General features: G+C 41.2%; 2 protein-coding genes across 4 annotated transcripts in view; one reads left to right on the forward strand and one right to left on the reverse strand.

Annotated features, from left to right (window-relative positions):
• Positions 1 to 805, forward strand: part of mtrex (Mtr4 exosome RNA helicase) — a 132,746-nt gene extending 131,941 nt beyond the window's left edge. Inside the window, exon 27 of the mRNA XM_080185937.1 lies at positions 493 to 805. Coding sequence (XP_080042063.1) covers positions 493 to 545 — 53 coding nt within the window. The 3' untranslated portion in view covers positions 546 to 805. The remainder of the gene's footprint in view (positions 1 to 492) is intronic.
• plpp1a (phospholipid phosphatase 1a) overlaps positions 673 to 18,600 on the reverse strand; it is a 98,556-nt gene continuing 80,628 nt past the window's right edge. For all 3 annotated transcript variants that reach the window (XM_080185951.1, XM_080185960.1, XM_080185969.1), the window contains exons 5-6: positions 4,887 to 5,063; positions 673 to 1,157 (exon numbers count right to left, since the gene is read on the reverse strand). In XM_080185951.1, the coding sequence (XP_080042077.1) occupies positions 1,032 to 1,157; positions 4,887 to 5,063 (303 nt within the window). In that variant the 3' untranslated portion in view covers positions 673 to 1,031. The remainder of the gene's footprint in view (positions 1,158 to 4,886; positions 5,064 to 18,600) is intronic.

Consider the following 18,600-nt stretch of genomic DNA (forward strand, 5'->3'; position numbering starts at 1 on the left):
GTAAAATACACATGATCCTCTTCCTAATTACTGTTGAGGGCTGGAAAAATGCGCAGTGACAGATTAGTGCGGTCATCCCAAAGCTGAATTGTCTGGTGTTTGCTACTTTATCTGACACCATGTGAATGAATACTTGGCCAAAGCACTGATTTGCTGCCATGTTAGCAGCCATAGATTCATCACCCAGCATGAGTTAGGACTTAGAAGAAAATAGCATATCATTCAGTGGAGAGAGGTAAGTTGCCAGTTCTAAAACCAAAAGCAAGAAACTGGGTGATCCATTGCAGGGAAAACGGCTTCATCTTGCTTACTTCCCAGCTGGAACCAACAAAGCTGTTGCAAGTCTTGAGAAAGTCAACATCCTTACCTGTTGTTTGGCTTCAGCAGCAAAGCAAATAAATGTGAATATGAAAAAGCAATTGCTGAGAACTCAGCAATTTTTGTCTTGCCAGAAGGTTTTTTGTTAAATATAGGATTATGTTTTATTTTCAGGCATTACCAAGATCAAAAGAGATATTGTGTTTGCTGCAAGTCTTTATTTGTAATTTCAAAGAAGCAGCACAAATGTCATCTATTTTCAAGCTGAAATCAACCAATCAGCACAGGTTTTGAAATATCCAGCAACGTGGAGGCTGAAGATTTTGGTGGGAAAGGAATAATCAAACAATGGCAGAAGTTGTAGAATTTTTTTTATTTTCCATTGAACTTGTGTAGTGGAACTTGAGCACCATCAAAGCTAGCTTCCAACAGCTGAAACTGTACATAAGCTTCGTTATTTTAATAAACATTTTACATTTTGCACTAATTTGACTGCTTCTCATCACTTTAATGATAAGAGCTTATAAGAAGGTGCAAATAATAAAATTGAAATTATAAACAAAATTGAATTGTATAAGTATATTTAATATAAACAAAGTGGATTCCGAGGGTATTGCAGCAGGTGCTTATTATATAGACAGTTATCAACTTGAGTAGAGTATTTATCATGACAATCAGACAGATATACATTCACTGATGCCCATGACCATCTTTTATTTCTGATGATTCCTGCCATAATTGTTTCCATGTGTCTCGTGTAGAGTTGTATGTGAACTTTCCTCATCTTTTACTGAAATTCTGGGCATTCTCACTTTGAAAAAGTCTGATACAAACATCACCTGATTTGAAAAAAAGGATAGATTAGAGTAACATTTGCAATCAGTTTATACCAGCTTGTTGCACAAGACAGACAGAAGCAGATTGAGACAAATTGCCTTCCTTCTTTTACATTTTACCCAAAACAGACAGATTACTGATGTAATCTCAACAGAGGTTTGTAATGTGTTTTCAAACCTTTTTTGGAGGAGGAAAGCCTAGGTATTAAAAGATTAAAATTCAATACTAGTGGTACTTTGGTTCAGTTTCCAGAAAAGCAACTGGAAAATTAAATTATTTTAAATAGTTTGTCTGTGGTTTCTTGATATTATGTTCAAGTGGTCTGAATTTATTCCAAGACACAGGATTTGTAAATATTGTAATTCATCCTCCTCCATTGTTCAGCTCAGTGGGACTGGTCGCACTTGGTTCTATTCTCATTTGTAAAATCATAACAAAACATATCCAGCAATGTCTTTTTTTTTTCCAAGACCCACACCATTACAGTGCCCCAAGGATATAAATGCTGCTCCTGGCAATATCAACCTAAGACATGGGGTTAGTTTGATCATGTACACTTATAACACCCAGCTCTCTTGACACTGATCTTGTTTGTTCAGCTTCCAATCTTAGATGAACAACAACTTTCTCCAGTTCAAATGTAAGGTAAACCAAAACCACTGGGCTGGATTCTACGGTCAGCTGTGGCCCCTGGTTCTAGATTCCCTAGCCAGTGGAAAAAACCTGTGTTTACCCTGTCAAGCCCCTTCATGATCTTGTATGTTTCAATGAAATCACCCCTCATTCCTCTAAACATTCAGAGAATTTCAGCCCAATTTACTCAGCCTCTCGTCGTTGGATAGCGTCACCCCAGTGGTCTAGCTAGTGAACCTTCACTGTATCACCTCCAAGACAAGTATATCTTTCCTTAGATATGGAGACCAGAATTGTATACAGCACTCCCAAAACTCTGTACAATTTAGCAAGACTTCCTAATTCTTGTACTCCAACCCTTTGCAATAAAGACCGACATGCTATTTGCCTTCTTGCTGAAGATGCACGCTAACTAAATGTCCCTTTGAATACCAACATTTACATGTTTCATGTCTTTTAATCTTTGATCTCTCCACTTTATTCCATTTACTTCCTTGTTGCCTATACCGTTCGCAGCCTTTTTTCTATCCTTGCAGCTTACACGCCAACCTAGATTTGTAAAGTCAACTTTGACAGAGTAATGTAAGTCATCAGCGTAGATATTAAATAGCTGTGGCACTCACTTGTTGTAGCTGGCCAACTTCAAAATGCCCATTTATCCACAAGTGCTTTCTCGCGGCACGGTAGCACAATGGTTAGCACTGCCACCTCACAGCACCACTGACTGGCGTCTGCACGTTCTCTGTCTGTGTGGGTTTCCTCCAGATGCTCCGGTTTCTTCCCACAGTCTGAAAGACGTGCTGGTTAGGTGCATTGGCCATGCTAAATTCTCCCTCAGTGTACCCGAACAGACGCCAGAATGTGGCAACTAGGTGATTTTTCACAGTAACTTCATTGCAGTATAGTGTAAGCCTACTTGTGACACCAATAAATAAACTTTAATACTCTCCTTTAATCATATCCTCTCTGTCACAAACACCAGCTCTCCAACATCACTCAGCTCATTTGCTGCTGAAATGCGCAAACATGCCATTGCCACCTTCAGATTCAATTATTCCAGATCTCTCCTGACAGGCTCTGCTAGCCATGAACCTCAGCTCATCCAAAACCTTGCTGCTTCTATCCCACCCTGCACAAAACTTCTGTAAATCATCATTCTTGTCCCTATTCATCATTTTTCCCATGAGTCTTTTTTTCTACATTAAAGGCAAGTTATCCTTCCATATCTAGCAGAGCCAGCCAGGAAAGATATTTAAAAACTATACCCAAAAGGCCTGGATGGCACTGTGACACAGTGGTTAGCACTGCTGCCTCACAGTGTCAGTGACCTGGGTTCAAATACCAGCTTGGGTCACTGTCTATGTGGAGTTTGCATGTTCTTCCCCTGACTGCATGGGTTTCTTCCAGGTGCTTCAGTTTCCTCCCACAATCCGAAAGAAGTGCTGCTTCAGTACATTGACCCAAACAGGCGCCGGAGTGTGGCAACTAGAGGAAATTTCACAGTAACTTCATTGTGGTGTTAATGTAAGCCTTACTTGTGACTAATAAATAAACTTTACTTATCTGAATTTGATCTTTTACAAGAAATTGGTACCCTGCTATTTGCAGGATTTGGTAAAGCGTACCCAGTGTGTGTCATTCAATGCTTTGTGCCACTATTTTCTATTGTTATGTAAAGCTGTAAAGAGAATGACATCTATAAATTTGATGTCACATCAATTCTTAAGTGGAGTTTGAACTCTGCGTTAACATTTTTTTTCCTGTAAAAGCATGGACAAACTTAAGTTCACCAAATTTCTATATCCACAGAAGACCAATTGTTGGGATTTATTTTGATTTCTGGTATCACATTTGGCACATGTTTACAATGAGCTTTCAGTCTAACGTGAATGGTGACTTGGCTCCCAGTTGCTGTCAGAATATACGTTGTTTTGGTCGTGCTCATAATTCCTCATTATGACTGAAAATTTGCTGTGTTTCAGTTAAAGGCTTTGTCAAATATTACTGTTTCATGTTTAGACAGGATTAAGTGGTTTGTCAATGTTTTTGTTCCTTTTGATAAACAATCCTATTTGTTATGGTTAAATCATGGAAGAGGAGTTATTTCCACATGTAAATGATAATTTGTACAGTAAATTATTTTTTCAGTTAACATACAGAAGCTCCAAGTTAAAAATTGAAAGATCCCACATGTTAATTGTTTATTTGGAATTTTTCTTTCTGGATGTTCTACCTGCTTGGTAGAAAGAGCCACGATGTGGAGATGCTGGTGTTGGACTAGGTAAAGAAGCCAAGGCAATAATTAATCAGGCTAATATGTGGGGGGAGGAGGGGCTCCTATTGTACGAAACCTGATGAGTATGAGTTCCATTTTCTGAAAATGCAGAAACGAAGGAATAACTTAGTTAAGACATTTGAAGTAAATTAGAGTTAACAACATTAACAGCGGGTTAACTCTTCTAATGGAGTATCCAGACCAATTGGAAGCAAATGTATTAAGGGATATTTAGAACAGTCAAGAGACATTATGACACAGGAGGCTACATGGCTTGTTGAGGTTGTGCTGGCTTTCCAATCAGGAAGTTCTATTCGTCCACTCTTTAAGTTATTTCCCTCAAGTGCTTATCCATAATCAAGGAAACGTATTGGAGCTGTCTTGCAAACAGAAATGCTGAGTAGGCTGTAGCATTTCAATAAGTAGTTGAAAGCAAGTTAGTGATATTTCACTTAATGATCGCTTGCTCCTTGTGACTGAAGCCATGCTACACTTAAAAATACATAATGCCAATTTAACATCTAAAGGTTTAATTTTTCAATACATTATCTATTCACTTGAATGGTAACAAAATATTCACTAGTTCTAATGAAGCAAGCCAGTGCAAGCTCAATAGCCCGAATGGCCTCCTACATGGTAAAAGATCCTGTGAGGGGTTATTGACTTGAAACGTTAACGCTTTCTCTCTCCACAGATGCCACCTGCTGAGTATTTCTGACATTTTTTGTTTTTATTTCGGATTTCCTGCTTCTGCAGTATTTTGCTGTAATGATAGAAAGTCCATGATGACAAGTTAGTAAATGAAGAATTTGTTTCTACTTACAACAAGTATGGCGGCAATAGCTCCCTCGATAAGTCCAGTCAAGACATCACTCCAATGGTGTTTGTAATCAGACACACGTGAAAGACCCACGTAAACTGAACATGCAATTAAGGCAAACTGAAAAGTCGGTCGCAGCAATCTGGACCAGTCACCCACCATCCGTGCCTGTAGGTAAAGCTGAGAAAAAAATGAACAACAGTTTGCAGTTGTCAGAAACCATACATAAAAGTCTGTTATCGTAGGAGAGGGAGGAGATAGCAGGCACCCTGACAGAGATATTTAAATCTTCTCTGACCACAGGTGAAGTGCCAGGTGACTGGAGGATAGTTAATGTACCTTTTATTCAAGAAGGGGAGTAGGGATAAGTAAGTCTGGAAATTACAGATCAGTTAGTCTAACGTCATTCGTTGGGAAATTATTGGAAAACATTGAGGGACAGGATTAATCAGTACTTGGAAAGCTAGGGATTCCGAGCCTGCTCCACCATTCTCTTTGAGCATTAGATATTTATTAGTCACAAGTAAAGCTTATATTAACATTACAATGAAATTACTGTGAAATTCCCCTAGTTGCCACTGTCAGGTGCCTGTTCAGGTCAATGTATCTAACCAGCATGTCTTTCAGACTGTGAAAGGAACTGGAGCACCCAGAGGAAATCCACGCAGACACAGAGAACATGCAAACACTGCAGCAGGTGACGGTGCAGAGGGACCTCGGGGTCCTTGTGCATGAGTCGCAAAAACCCAGCTTGCAGGTGCAGCAGGTGGTCAGGAAGGCGAATGGGATGCTGGCCTTCATAGCGAGGGGGATTGAATATAAAAGTAGGGAGGTCTTGCTGCAGCTGTATAGGGCATTGGTGAGGCCGCAGCTGGAGTACTGTGTGCAGTTTTGGGCGCCGCACCTGCGCAAGGATATTTTGGCCCTGGAGGGAGTGCAGAGGAGGTTTACTAGGCTGATACCGGAGTTGAGGGGGTTGAGCTATGAGGAGAGGCTGAATAAACTAGGCTTGTACTCGTTAGAGTTTAGAAGAATGAGGGGAGATCTCATTGAGACGTATAAGATGATGAATGGGATGGATAGGATAGAGGTGGAGAGACTCTTCCCGCTCAAAAAAGACAGTAGGACTAGGGGGCACAGCCTCAAGATAAAGGGGAGGCGGTTTAGAACGGAGTTGAGGAGGAACTTCTTCACTCAAAGGGTGGTGAATCTCTGGAATTCTCTGCCCGTTGAAGTGGTGGAGGCTGCCTCGCTAAATATTTTTAAGAAGCGGGTTGATGGGTTCTTGATAAGAGAGGGGATTAAGGGTTATGGGGAGAGGGCGGGAAAGTGGAACTGAGCCACAACAGATCAGCCATGATCTTATTGAATGGCGGGGCAGGCTCGAAGGGCTAGATGGCCTACTCCTGCTCCTATTTCTTATGTTCTTATGTTCAAACTCCACACAGACAGTGACCCAAGCCAGGAATCAAACCCGGGTCCCTGGCACTGTTAGGCTAATCACTGTGCTGCCCCATCGTGGCTGATCATTAAATTCAATATCCTGATCCCACTTGCCCTCCTATCCCTTGATCCCATTAGCCCCAAGAGCTATAGAAACTAGAATAGTCAGCACAGATTTATAGCTGGGAGACACTGTCTAGCTAATTTAGTTGAGTATTTTGAAAAGGTAACTAAATATATTGATGAGGTTAGCGCAGTTGATGTGGTTTACATGGATTTCAGTAAGGCCTTTGATAAGATCCCACATGGAAGGCTGATCCAAAAGGTTAGAGACTATGGGATCTATGGCAAACTAGATCCAAAATTTGCTTGTTAATAGGAGGCAAAAGGGTGATAGTAGAGGGCTGCTTTTGTGATTGGGAGCCTCTGACTAGTGGTGTACCACAGGGATCAGTGCTGGAACCCTTGCTGTTATATACGTTAACATCTTATACATTCACACCCAAGTTAAGGTTGCAAGTGACACAAAAATTGGTGGTGTTGTTGATAGCGAAGAGGATAGTCTTAGGCTACAGATTGATTGATTAGCTGTTAAATTGGGTACAGTAATGCAGACAGAATTTAATCCTGATAATTGTGAGGGGATGTATTTTGGGAGGAGATATACACAAAGAATGGTAGATCTCTAGGGCGTACTAAAGAACAGACCTTGGTGTACAAGTTTAAGGATCCCCGAAGGTGGCAGCATAGATAGATAGAGTGGTGAAAAAGGCATACGGAATGCTTGTCTTCATTAGCAGGGGCATAGAATATAGGAGCAGGGAAGTCTTGATACAATTATATAAAACACTGGTTAGGCCATAGATTGAGTAATGTACGCAACACACTGTCAGCAAGACTTTTTGCACTGAAGAGGGTGCACAGAAGATTCACCAAGATTTTACCTGGGATAGAAAGTTTCAACTATAAGGAGATACTAGATAGGCTGGGTTTATTTTCCCTGGAGTAGAGGAGGCTGAGAGGGGATTTGTTAGCAATATACAAAATTGAGGGGCATAGTTAGGATAGATCATAAGAATCTTTTCCCCGTAACAGCTATGTCTAAGACCAGATGGCATAAGTTTAAGGTGAGAGTAAGTGGTTTAGAAGGGATCTGAGCAAAAGTATTTTCATCCAGCGGATAGAAGAAACATGGAATGCTGCTAGAGATGGTGGTGGAGACAGGCATTCTTACGACACTTAAGAAGCATTTGGGCGAACACTTAAATCACCAAAGCAGAGTAGGCTATGGTCAAAGTGCAGATAAATGGGATGAATGTAGAATGGCATTTTATGGTCAGCATAGGCGTGGTGGGCCAAAGGGCCTATTTCTGTGCTGTGGGACTCTTCTTCCTTTTGGTAAAGTAACAACTGTCAAATGTTCATGTAAACGATCTCTCTAGTGTTCCAAAGCCTGTGGTGAAATTCAGTTTGAAATTCTCCTTTCTACTTGTCATAAATTTGAGATATTTCTTATTTTTACTGAAGAGAACAAAACATTTGAGAATCACGAAGAAAATGTAGTAATGCTTAAAAGATCTTTGGGAAAAGTTCCCTTCATGGTAAAGCCAAACCAAGCAATGCATAGAATTAAAACCTGCAAAATCCGTATGAAACTCATTCATGAATTACAATTTCATGATTCACTGTCGGTTCTAGATTATGTACGTATTTAAAAGTGACACAAAGATACACCTTAGTGAAAGTATGAAAAATCCCACCATTATGTCATTTATCTGTAGGGGACAATGATGCAGACTAAATTGTAATTGTCTTCAAGTAAGGGGTTTTGCAATGGGAACCCACAGGAATCTTAGCAATGTCTGCCTTGTTGTGAGATATGTGGAACATTCTTTGTTCTAGTCCTTCACCTCATTTTCGGAGACACTGATGCCTCAATTGCTGCTATTTCCTTCTCATTTCCAAAACAGTTATTTAAATTTTCCACCTTCCTTCCACACTGACTCTTCTGGCCTTGGCCTCCTACATTTTTCAATGAAGCTCAAGGTAAACTTGGGGAACAGCAGCTTGTAAATTGATTTGGCACTTTACAGCCTTTCAGACTCAACAATTTCAGATCACAGCCTCTTCTCTATTCAGCAGCTGCTGGTAATAATTCTGCTATTGCAATTTACATTGTTCTAACCCCCATTTGTTACTTTAATTATCCCACTGCCATCACCTTTCACTGTGCACCATAGTTCTTGTCATTTATAGAATCATAGAGGTTTACAGCGTGGAAACAGCTCTTTGGCCCAACTTGTCCATGCTGTTCAGTTTTTACCACCAAGCTAGTCCCACTTGCCCATGTTTGGCCCATATCCCTCTATACCCATCCTACCTATGTAACTGTCTAAATGCTTTTTAAAAGACAAAAGTATACCTGTCTCTACTACTGCCTCTGCCAGCACGTTCAAGACAGTCACGACCCTTTGTGAAAAAATTGCCCCTCGGTGAAAGAAGTGCCTTTCAAAATCTCCTGGTCATCATAGACTTTCCCCTCTTGCCATTATGTAAAATTTGTAACTTTTTTTTCTAGTTTTGAGGAATGGTCATCAACCAGAAACGTCAATCTGACTCTGTCTTTCTCACTCATCATGGATGCTGTCTGACCTGCTGAGTATTTTGCACATTTTCTGCCAATTCCAGCAAAATTTGGTACAGCTCGTTCCATGATGCATCTTTATCACTTTGCCTGGCTTTTTAATATTACAACTTTCTGCCAGTTGAAATTGTTCATTTACTTCAGCAGCCCAATAGATTCAGTTCTGCAACATCATGTAACGTGGTCAAGACAATCTAATTCTCTGCGCTCCTGCTGTATTCAGTTCCATTTTCAACTCGTCAAACGTTGAAACACAGTCAGTGTCTGCAAGTGGCAAGACCTAAACTTGTGTTAGTAAGTGGCAAGTCATACCACACAAATGCCAGGCAATTATCATCAACAATAGAAAACGTGACCATTTCCCCATGACAACAGCACTGGCAACGCTGTCTCACCCACCATCAACATCTTGGGGTTACTACTGGCTAGAAATACAACTGGACCAGTTGCATAAATACTGTGGCTACAACAGCAGGTCAGAGGCTGCAAATTGTGTGTGGCGAATCTCCCGAATCACGAGTCCTCAAAGCCTGTCCCATCATCCCTACGAGGCAGAAGACAGGAGTGTGGTGGAATACTCGCCACCTGCCTGGATGAGTGCAGCTCCAGAAGTCCGATACAATCTGACCTGCTGTTGTAGCCACGGTATTTATGCAGCTAATCCTGACTGCTTGATTGACATATCCATCAACTGCCTTAAACATTCACTCCCTCCACCATGGGCATATCACGGCAGCAGTGTGTACCATGTACAAGCTGCCAACTCTTCTTCAACAGAATCGGCAATAAATGGGGTCTTTTATCACCCAGAAGCACAATCACCTGTAAATTTCCCTTCACATGATATACCACACTGATTTAGAACTATATCACTGTTCCTTCACTGTCACCTACAGCACGTGACTGCAGCCATTAAAGATGATAACTCACCAGCACTGTTTCAAGGACAACTAGGGATGGGTAATACGCGATGCCCACATCCCATAAATTAATTAAAAATAGACTTGCTGGGTGACCTTTTTGTAATGAAGCTCAGCTGTTTGGATAGCCCAGGTGACATTTCACAGTCAGGACACCAGGCATTTTAAGTACAATGACTATCCAATCAAAATCACTATTTTACCTTTAAAAACATGTTTCTGAATGTATTGTGGCACAGATTGAAAAAGCTGTAACTTTGAGGGTAAGAGCAAAACATCATTGTTTGAACTTAGTAAAAATTAGGTACAATTTTACGCAGCTGAGAAAATGTAATTCAATACATTACACAGATAAGCATCGTGCCAGCAACAAATGTTTCTTTTTCTGTTCAACATAACCTTTACACAGTGCTTCACAAAGTGCTAACTAACCAGATAACCAACAGCAATGAGAAAAGGATTAGGTTCAGACAAGTTAACAGGACATGGTCAAAGAGTTAGAATTGGTGTTTGAAGGGAGGAGAGTATCAAACTGAAAGTATTACAGAGTGTGGGTCTAAGATTACTGAATGGAGCAATTGGTGGGGGACACCCTGACACCAAAAGTGCAGAGATACATGCTGGCACACAGGATTGGAAATTACTGTTAATTGTAGGGAATGGTGAAGCTAGTAGATGAAGATGAGGCTTTTGAATTCAATTTGATGGCAAGACACATGAACACTGACGATATAGAACAGCCTGTTTGTGGACAGCTTAGAGCATGGGCAGCAATATTTTGGACGAGTTGTAAGTTAAATATAGTGGAACCTGTTAGGTGAGAAGGTATGGGGACAATTGTGTTTGACTAATATGTAAATAAGAGTGTTAGCAGAGGGGATGGTAAAGGCAGATGGAAAGCTGTAGATCAATTTAATTGAGAAAACATTCTGAAGGAGTCTCAAGATTAAAAGTAGCTTGCTCACTAACTAAATGCAGATTTCACAAACCATTGCACATGATACCAGTGAATTGGCATTGGTTTCAGTATTTAACTATTGTATTGCAATACTATTAATTAGCTCTATAATCTGTTACAATGATGGACTGATGTAATGGACCTGAAAATTAAAACAAGTAGTGATCTCCTTACACAACAGGAAATAAAGAGGAATGTAAATTGTCCTTTGGAAAATCCAAGCAGTATAATAGAACTGAAACAAATATGCATGAGTAAGATAGTTTTATAATAATAGAAGATAGGCCAAAACCTATAATAAAATTACAATTAAAATGTTTGAAACGTTTAGACGTTAAATAGGTCTTAATAGGCTTTTGGTTTAGTCTTCATTTACTACCTCCGCTATTGGATCATATTAAAAATTCGGGCAATCCACAAGAATGGCATTCAGCTTAAAGCACACTTGCAATAGAACACCATTATAGTATGAAGCTATAAAGACCACACTTCATGAAGCTTTATAACTATTTCAACTGTCAAACTGCTGAATACCACCCACACCCCAAAATATTGAGAAAAATGGAACAGGAACTGAAAAAAGTGAATCCTTTGAAACCCACAATAATTCACAAATTCAAGTTGCATAACCTTGCAGTATATGAGAATAATTAATACTTAATGCTGGAGAAATATAATTTCAGTAAGCCAAAATAACTCAAGTATTTCTGGAAATTTATAGTAGTTCACTTTTTTTCCAACTGGTTAGCCAACGGCAATGCACAGCATGTGAACTGCAGCAGTTCAAGGAAGCAGCTCACCATCACCACCTCAAGGACAACTAGGGATGGGCAATAAATGCTGCTCTAACCAGCAAGGCTCATGTCCCATGAATCAAATAAAAAAAGAGATTCATACCTAAATGAGCAGGTTGTCTTATGAGGATAGGAGTTTAGAAGAGTGAGGGGTAACTTGATTGAAGTACGTAATACCCTGAACGTTTTTGACAATGTGGACACAGAAAGGAGGTTTCCTCTTGTGAGCGAGTCCATTATATCATCTGCCTATTTGTTAGTGCTTCATCAGAAACAAGGGGCACTGTTTTTAAACTAGCAATTGCCATTTTAGGACATAGATGAGGAGAATTTAATTTTCTCAGAGGACTGTGCAACTTTGGAACCCTCTGCCTCAGGTGGTGGTGGAGGAGGCAGGGTCACATTATCTCCAAGGCAGAGGTAGATAGATTCTTGTTAGGGAAAAGTTATCAGGATAGAAGGAGAATATGAAACTCAACACATACAGATTAGCTTTTGTTTTTCATCCATCTAAGGAGTGGGGGAAATACATGCACCATGAACACTTTAGGTTTCACTGATAAAATGGGAGATATGGAAACCATTGCTGGCGAGGAAGAAAGGCTGATAAAATAGTGCAGAGATCCAGCTCCACATTAACATGGACTGGATACAGATAACTTTTCAGAGGAAGAGAAAACAGACGATATATTTGAAAAAGAACCTTCACACAAGGCCAAACAGAAATGTTGATATTTGATCTACGAAAAGACATGAGGAAGGAAATTAGCTATGAACTTCTGCTCTAGTTCACCAAAGCAGGAGGACGTCTGGAACTGAAACTCAGTGGTTAAATAAGAGAAGCACGTTACAGGAAAAAAGTGCAATTATGATCACCAGCTTCAATGTACTGGTGGGAAACAATCATGAAATTTTCCAACAAAGCATATACAAAACAGGTGAATGATATAATAGAAAATACCTCCAGCCACCCCGTCACCTCCCACCTCCTATGGGTTTTAGGGTGGTGGTGAGGTGTGTGAACCTCACTCTGATTCTACACTGGATCAGACAAGGTCACAGATAGAAAACCTGCCCTTGCCCCACTTGAGACCCAGTCTCAATGTTTAAAGGCTGTCAGGCCCAAAAGAATGTTATACCCAGAGCAGGAAGTGGGGTGGGGATGGGCTGTATCCATCTCTTAAAGCCGAGTCTGAACAACCCTCCCCGCACCCCCACAAAATACACACACACACACCCACCTCCTCTCCCCCCACCCCCCCAAACACACAAACGCGTGCATATCCCAGAATGCTATTGCTCCACTCACAAACCTCTGGGCCTTCCCTAATCTGCCTGGGATCCATGACACCCTCCTTTTCCTTTGGTTCCCAGACTTGACGTCAAACCTCCTGGTGACTTGCTTCTGGCCACCACAGCACTATTGCTAGAGGGACAGGGGAGCTCCAGACAAATCAGATTGGCCAGAAGCTCTCCAAGGTGGGGACTCCTCCTCCCAAGTGAGGGGCATGCGTCTCCCCTAATGCCAATCAATCAATGCTTGTTAGAGCATAAAACTGGCAGTGGAAAAGTCAGAATTAGTGGAATGCATTCCCCACCAAATCTTCAGCTAGCAACAGGCAAGCCCCCATCATCCTAAACATTCACAATCAAAATGGAGTACGTACAAGAGTGAATCAAGGTAACTGGTGAAATGGGTCAAGTGTCTATCACTGTTTTTAAGGAACCATTAGAAATTGAATTAAGTTTTTAGGTGCCCAGATCATCAAACAACCTGTCCTGGTCCCCTCATGCTGACACTATAGTTACGAAAGCCCACCTACTTTCTCAGAAGACTAAGGAAATTCGGCATATCAGCTACGACTCTCACCAACTTTTATAGATGCACCATGAAAAGCACCCTTTCTGGTTATATCACAAGTTGATGTGGCTCCTGCTCTGCCCAAGACTGCAACGAATTACAAAAGTTCATGAATGAAACCCAATCCGTCACGCAAACCAGCCTCCCATCCATTGACTCTGTCTACACTTCCCGCTGCCTCGGCACAGCAGCCAGCATAATCAAGACCACACGCACCCCGGACATTCTCTCTTCCACCTTCTTCCTTCGGGAAAAAGGTGCAAAAACCAGAGGTCACATAGCAACTGACTCAAGAACAGCCTTTTCCCTGCTGCTGTCAGACTTTTGAATGGATTTATGTTGCATTAAGTTGGTCTTTCTCTACACCTTAGCTATGACTGTAATATTACATTCTGCACTCTCTCATTTCTTTCTCTATGAACCGTATGTTTTATCTTATAACATGCAAGAAATAACACTTTTCATTGTATATTAATACATGTGACAATAATAAATCAAATGAATTAGCCTGTGGATTGGAAGAAGGATCACCCAGAAGATCACAGGTCCATGAGCATAATGTTGGTTGTGGTAACTTATTATAAGGTAATGTGAAGAAAGGTGTAATAAAATACATTAGACATGGTGTGAGAGTCAAAGCAACTTCATGGGAGGAAGGTTCTTCCTAACAAATATGCTGGAATTCAAATTCTTTGAGCATTATATATTTAGATTTCAGCAAGGCTTTTGAAACCATGCCAAATAAGTGACAAGTCCACTGGCAGAAAACAGGAGGCAATATTTCATTGAAAATGAACTAACCCAGAGAAACTAATGGCTGATAATGCACAAAACTTAATCAGCATGGCAAGGAGTCATCAGATGTGTGATGCAGGCATCAGAGCTATGCGTATTTCTGTTTTATTATAAATTATTAGAGCTGGGGATCAGAAAACAAGTTCCTCTCTTTGGAGAAACTGGAGTTTTGAACAGTAAGGAAGTAGCAGTGAGACGTTCCTTGGTTGGGAAGGTGGGGTGATAAGTGGAAGGTGGTGTTTAATATGGAAAAATGCCAGGTACCGAGGCTAGGGAAGGGCAATAACCAGTGGTAATTCAGCCCAATTACTTCTAGACAACATGACACAGCATGAGAGATGTGATCATTGGTGAATCTGAAACAAACATGAAATTAATCTTGGGATTTTTTTAAAATTTATTGGATATGGGTGTAGCTGGCTAGGTCAACATTTATTTCCCATTCCTCTTCACAGGCATTTAAGACATTGCTGTGCATCTGGAGTATCATGTAGCCCCAGAAAGGATGGTCTGGTTTCCTTCACTAAAAGGACATTAGTGAACTAGATGGTTCACATTTGACCATGGTTTCATGGTCATCATTTGACTTTTAATTGCAGATTTCTACTGAATCCAAATTTCAAATCTGCCATGGAGAGATTCAAAGTCAACACCCCGGAGCATTGTTTCTGGATTACTAGTCAGAGACCACAACACCACTGCCTCACCCTGTGTAGGCACATGAATGAAGCACAAATCCCAGTGGCTACAATGAATGTACAAGGTCCTGATGAGCACTGTTTTGGTTTTCAGGAGTTAATTGAGAACGTTCAAGCATTGCTGGCGGTAGAAGAACGAACAACCAAACAGGCATCTAATTTAAACTGTTAAAACAATGAGGAGAACTGGGATTATTTAGTCTGGAGAGAAAAATGGCTCAAATTCAAGTTTCTGAAGGGAACAGATAATTTAAATTTCAAACATATCAAGATTACCTAAAATGGTAGAACCAAGGGACACAGGGCAAGTTAAATGATGGAGTGTTTTTTGAAAGAATTTTCAGAACAGAAACAGACTGGGCGACTGGACTGGATTTATGTCTGTTTTTCACACAAACCTCATCCCATAATTTTGGATTCCTCCACATGCAGAAGCATCTGCCCTCCTTTTGCCCTAGCAAATTCCTCCAAAAAAAAAAAATTCAGACCAACCCCAGATACAACACCTTCAATCATTCCTGGAACTTGTAACCTTTAAGCTCTGGTTTCATCTTTGTAAATCGTTTTTTACAACTTCTCCAGTATCTCTGTATCCCTTTTTGTAATATGGTGGCTGGAAATATACAAAGTACTGGAAATGTGGTCTACTAAAGGCTTTACAAAAGTCTAACATAACTTCCCTGCATTTCAATTTAAGTTCGAGTGCATTACTCTGAAGGTCACCACGTGGAGTGTACTAGCTAAGGATGCAGTAGAATGAGATTGTGTGAGGAAAATAATTGCATTGGATAGATGTTTGAGTGAGAAGGCTAGTAAGAATTTTTTGCTTTGGCGCAGCTTGGTGAACTATACAATCATGTGGCCCAGTACTTTCCTACATTCCTATGTTACTAATTCTTTCAAGGATTGAGGAAATCACTGGCTATGTTACATTTATCACCCAGCTCTAATCACCATTGAGAAGTTGGTGATTTGCTACCTTCTTGATCTGCTATAGTCCATGTGATGTCGGTACGCCCACTGTGATGGTAAGGAGTGAGTTCCAGGATTTTGACCCAGCAAAAGTGGAGGATATAGTTCCAAGTCAAAGAACAAAGAACAACCCAGCATGGGAAATAGGCCCTTTGGCCCAACGAGCCCGCACCGCCATCTTAAAGTATTTTCCTACACCTACCTTGACCCATGCATATGCGTATGGTACCCCTATTGTAACCAGATTCAGGGGAGAATAGTTTAGGGACAATTTGTTACACCAATCAGCCTAAGAACACATTTTTGGGGTGTGGAGGAAACCAGAGCACCCAGAGGAAACCCACGCAACCACAGGGAGAATGCGCAAACTCCCACAGAACTGGCCCAAATCCATGTGTCTGCACAGCTAGCAGTGATAGTCACTGAGCTGTTGTGGTGCCCATCTGCTGGTCTAGTTTTAAGCACACGCATTGACGCGAAGTACTAAGCCACTCTTGAAACATCCAAGAGCAGCCCACGCACGACCCCCGAGTGCATGCCCCTCATTAGACAACAAGGTGGACCGACACACCTGCGGATTAAAAGAGACAAGACATTAACATGTAGCATTACATTTCCAGTATCGTCCCGAGGCTCTGACCCTTTTTAAAACCGTCTCCTGTAACCCTCCATCCCTGTTTCGCTGACGTGCCTATCTAAGTAAACCTTAAACAAGTCCAGCGTGCCTGCCTCCACCACCTTACTTGGTAGTGCATTCCATACCCCCACGACCCTCTGTGTGAAAAACCTCCCTCTAGTATCCAAAATATACTTCTCCCCCCTCACCCTTAGCTCGTGACCCCTCGTGATATTTGTCTCCAATCTAGGAAAAAGCCTGCCACTTTTGACTCTATCTATACCCTTCATTATTTTATACACCTCTATCAGATCCCCCCTTAATCTCCGTCTTTCTAAGAAGAGCCCCAGTTTACCCAATCTTTCCTCATAACCCAGTCCTTCCATACCAGGCAGCATCCTGGTAAACCTCCTCTGCACTCTCTCCAGGGTCTCCACGTCCTCCCGGTAGTAAGGTGACCAGAACTGGACGCAGTTCAAATCGGAAGAGCTTGGAGGGGAACTTGCAGGTGATCGTGTTCCCATACATCTGCTGCCCTTGTCCTTTTAGATGACAGAGGTTGTGGATTTGGGAAGGTGCTATTGAAGGAGCTGCCGTGACTTACTGCAGTGCATCTTGAAGATGGTACACATTACTACAACCATGCATTGGTGGTGCAGGGAGCAAACGTTGGAGGTGGTGGATAGGATGTCAGTTAAGCTTTGAGTGATGTTGGAGTTGCATTCATTCAGGCAAGTGGAGATGATTCCATCACACTCCTGACTTGCACCTTGTAAATGATGGATAGGCTTTGGGGAATCAGGAGGTATGTTACTTACCGCAGGATTCCAAGCCTCTGACCTGCTCTTACAGCCACAGTAGTTATATGGCTAATCCAGTTTATGGTAACCCCCAGGATGTTGTTAATAGGATATTTCAGTGAATGTCAAGCGGCAATGGCTATATTATCTCTTGTTGGAAATGGCCATTGTTTGACACCTGAACGGCATGAATATTACTTCTCACTTGTCAGCCCAAGCTTGAATATTGTCCAGATCTTGCTGCGTATGGGAATGGACTACTTCAGTATCACAGGAGTTCAAATGGTGCTGAACACTGTGCAAACACAAAAATCTCAACTTATGATCTTATGACTCAAGGAAAGTCATTGATGAAGCAGCTGGACCTAGGATTCTACTCTGAGGAACTCCTGCAGCGATGTCCTGGGACAGATGATTGACCTCCAATAACCGCAACCATCTTTCTTTATACTAGGTATATCTCAACCAGCAAAGGGTTTGCCCCAATTCTCATTGGCTTCAGTTTTGATAGATGCCACTCTTGGTGAAATACTGCCTTGACGTCAAGTGCAGTCACTCTCAACTCACTTACCAAGTTTAGCATTTTGTCCATGTTTGGACCGTGGCTGTAATGAGGTCAGGACCTAAGTGGCCCTGGCAGAAACCAAACTGAGTGTCAGCAAGCAGGATATTGCTGAGTAAGTGTGTCTTGACAGTACAATCGATAACACCTTCCATCACTTTGCTGATGATGGAGAGTTCGCTGATGGAAACAGAACTGGCCGGGTTGGATTTGTTCTGCTCTTTTGTGGGTAATGTAAAAAATGCAAGAAACTATGGAAGAAGCAAGTGTTCAATAGATTTGGGTGTGAACGCCAAAGTCTTTGGATCTGATGATGAGTTTCCCTTCACCTGGTATCATATGTTCAAGTTGCATAATTATGCTGTCAATTCCACCTAAACCAATGTGTAATAGTTGATTTATCTGTAGGTGTTGGGCTGGAGCCACATAATTACAGTAGATATAGACAGGGCTCCAGTTATAACAGGCTGTAATGGTTAACAATGTCATTAAATGATGCATCATTTGGTGATTTGTTCATATTTTTGCAAACAGCCCCCCATGTGGTTTATTAATACATAATTAAATCTTAACCAAGAATGTGCTGGTTCTCAGCTCATCTAGCCAACAAATCTGTACTCTCAATGGTATGAACAGATATTTGTAAGCAACAGT

Source organism: Carcharhinus amblyrhynchos, chromosome 1, assembly GCF_965287045.1.
Source record: "Carcharhinus amblyrhynchos chromosome 1, sCarAmb.v2.hapA, whole genome shotgun sequence".
Lineage (NCBI taxonomy): Eukaryota > Metazoa > Chordata > Chondrichthyes > Carcharhiniformes > Carcharhinidae > Carcharhinus > Carcharhinus amblyrhynchos.